The sequence below is a fragment of the Marmota monax genome, unplaced genomic scaffold, assembly GCF_021218885.2.
Source record: "Marmota monax isolate L192 unplaced genomic scaffold, Marmota_monax_Labrador192_F-V1.1 WCK01_AAM20220418_F8-fsc00211, whole genome shotgun sequence".
NCBI lineage: Eukaryota > Metazoa > Chordata > Mammalia > Rodentia > Sciuridae > Marmota > Marmota monax.
Genome location: NW_026694080.1, coordinates 381,542 through 384,727, shown reverse-complemented (window position 1 = coordinate 384,727; position 3,186 = coordinate 381,542). Strand labels below are relative to the sequence as shown.

The following is a 3,186-nucleotide window of genomic DNA, read 5'->3' as shown; positions in this document are numbered from 1 at the left end:
GTGTCAGCTGTCACATCGGAAAGCCGGGCCTGTAGGAGGCGAGAACCAGGACAGGGACTGGAGAGTTCTGATGTAGGGAGGAAATATGGGCCATGGGAACTCCACGCCCAAGGGGGTGTGTGTGCGCACATGTTCTTGCTGCCTATCTCTCTGGGAATTGCAGGGACATCCCAGGTACATCCCAGAGCGGAGTAATTGCTCCCAGAAATGAATAAGTTCCTGGCCCGCCGGAGCCTTGTCTCTAGTCCCCAATCTGTTCAAGCACATCCTTCCTGGTCCTGGACCCATTCCTCTATCTTTGGCCTGCTGGACACCTGCCCTGGTGGGCAAAGGCTTGATGCAGTATCAAGGGAGACCCTGACCCAGCAAGGACACACAGGAGCAGGGAAGGTTTGCAGGCAGGTTTTATTGCCAAGAACCCAATCAGGTGACAGAGGTGCTGGTCAAGGAGGTGGCCAGCCAAAGATAAGAGATGGAAGACAAGAGAAGGGTCCTGCGCAGCCTGCCGGGCTAGGTGCAGGAGTCAGGGGTGGTCTTACTCCTTGGAGCGTCCAGCATCAAGGCAGATACCATAGTTGGTGTTGGTGATGGCGCCAATAATGGTCCTGTCCGACTCACAGGTCAGGCCCCGCTCGCAGGGACACTTGTAGTAAATCCCATAGACTGTCTGCAGAGCCAGAGCCAGTGGAGTCACAGACTGTTGGGGGCTGCTTTGGGCATCATTTGCCCCCTGCCTGGAGGGAGAACCAGCAGCCCCCTCCCTTTTCAGAGGGTGTTTCTCCCGATGGCTTCCCTAGGGAGTGCTGTGGGCCCGAGAGGTTCAGGTCTGGTCTCCACTGTGACTCACTTACTCTTACTTTTTTTTTTTTTTGATTCTGGGGATTGAACTCAGGGGCACTTGACCACCGAGCCACATCCCCAGCCCTATTTTGTATTTTATTTAGAGACAGGGTCTCACTGAGTTGCTTAGTACCTTGCTTTTGCTGAGGCTGGCTTTGAACTCATATCCTCCTGTCTCAGCCTCCCAAACCGCTGGGATTACAGGCGTGGGCCACCACACCTGGCATTCTTACTAACTTGATTTCTCTGGGGAGTCTTTATTTACCCACCCATGAAATGGGAATAACGATTCCCTGCCCCACCCATCTCCGTGGCCAGTTAGGAGGGTTGAGGTGTGGCAGATGGGACTGTGTTTTGACACCTGTTGACCTCTCTCTGCTCACACCCTCAGTATTCAAGGTCCTTGACCCCATTCCAAGCCTCAAGGACCATCCTCCGTCCTCTCTTCCCAACTCCCCAGTCCCCACCTTGGGTGAGCACTCGCTGTTCTCGCTGGCCATGTGTGTGCAGCGGGCCACGCCCAGGGGGCTGAAGTGTTGGCAGCAGCTGCTCTTGCACTGGGCACTGTTCATGCAGATCTCGCCATCTTCCTGCAGTGACAGACAGTGAGCCCAGCGCCCTTCCCCATGCCCTTCGCCACCAGCCCCATCCCACTCACCCCTGACACTACCTCCCTCAGTAAGAGTGTGTGTGAAGGAGTTCAGCCCTGGGTCCGGTGGCCTCTCTGCACTCCACCCACGTGAGGAGTGGGCAGTGTGGTGGCAGAGAGGCAGCCCTGGGCTGGGTCGGAACCCAAGGCTTCTAGTATTGGCTGTAACTACCAACTCCCTGGGCCTCAGTGATCCCCTCTGGAGATTGCACAGATGACTCCAAGACAGGGTTTCCCAGTGGCTCCAGCTCCCACATTCCTTTGAGGAGTCTGAAAATTGAAGTCCATCACCCCTTAAGACTCCCCTTCCCCCCACAGTTTTTTGCCTAGCATCACAGGGGTATCCTGGACCCTCCAAGCCTGTCCCTGCCAGGAGCGAAAGAACCTTGGCACTGAGTGGCTGCCATGCGGGACTTGCCCTGTGTGACCTGTGGAGGTGAGGCAACCTGGGGCTCGCCCGCCCCAGCGCCAATTCCAATGCCACCCCTTTCCAGCTGTGTGACTCAGGCTGGTGCTTAACTTCTCTCCTTGTGAGGGTGGTGGATAAGAATAGTCTCCTGGTGTTATTGTGAGGCATTCAGAACTGTATCTGGCGCATAGGAGTGAGCCACTGTAAGTCAGAAGCCAGGATCGCGGGTGAAGCTTCCTCTCTGTTTCTCTCTCTCTCTCTCTCTCTCTCTCTCTCTCTCTTTTGTTTTCTCTCTCTCTCTTCTTTTTGGTACCCGGAGTTGAACCTAGGGTGCTTAACCACTGAGCCACATCCCAACCATTTTTATGTTTTATTTAGAGAAAGGGTCTCACTAAGTTGCTTACAGCCTCCCTAGATTGCTGAGGCTGGCTTTGAACTTGTGATCTCCCTGCCTCAGCCTCTAGTGCCACTGGGACTACAGGCATGTGCCACCATGCCGTGAATAGGTGAAGCTTTCTAGAGCATGGGACCCTCTGAGCCAGGGTTCCAGGCTCTGATTTTATAGAATGCTTCCTCACAGCCAGGTACAGCAGCCACCCAGTGCCACACTTCTTCCCTCTGGACGGGATGGGCATGGAGGATCCTGGATGCCCATTATGCTATGCAAAAGCCTGTGGGGGGAGGGGAGCCTTGCAGGGTAATGTGCCTCAGCTTTTACAGGCACCTCAGGGTGTGGAAGCTGGAGCAACAGGGAGTTCCTGTTTGGGGCCAACTGGGCACATTACAGATGGGAACACCGGGCCAGGGAGTGGGCTACAGTCAGTACTAGAATCCATAGGGTTGGATCTGGCTCAAGCCATTACTTCCTCACACCAGACTTTCCATCTGTCTGGACCCCATGGGTCCCAACACCAGCCCAGGGCCACTACTCTGCCACCACCCTGCTCTGAGCATATCCCAGCCTGAGTCTGAACTGTCAATGAGTCTTTTGGGGGCACCCTGGGAAGAGGTGCAGGAGGGGGCTGAGCAATCAAGGAAAAGAGCCCCTGAGCAGCTCCAGCTGAGGACATCAGAGGCCAAGATCCAAACTCACAAAATCCCCGCCTGGAGGCTCAGATGTGCCTTCCCTACACACCCCCTTACCAGGTTGATTAGGATTCCCCGGGGGTCAGGAGCTGCATAGGCCACGGCAAGGGTGACAAGCAGAAGGACAAGAACCTTCATGGTGAGTGGTACAGTTGGTGTGGGTAGCAGCCGGCAGGTCAGGTGGCAGAAGACGAGTTAGCTG

General features: G+C 55.5%; 1 protein-coding gene across 1 annotated transcript; it reads right to left on the bottom strand.

Moving 5' to 3' along the window:
* Positions 1-386: 386 nt before the first annotated feature.
* On the bottom strand, positions 387-3,186 carry Clps (colipase). The gene is made up of 3 exons (XM_046464369.2): positions 3,042-3,186; positions 1,308-1,430; positions 387-667 (listed from the first exon to the last, which is right to left on the bottom strand). The coding sequence occupies exons 1-3, from the start codon at positions 3,120-3,122 to the stop codon at positions 536-538; spliced, it is 336 nt and encodes a 111-aa protein (XP_046320325.1). The 5' UTR covers positions 3,123-3,186; the 3' UTR covers positions 387-535.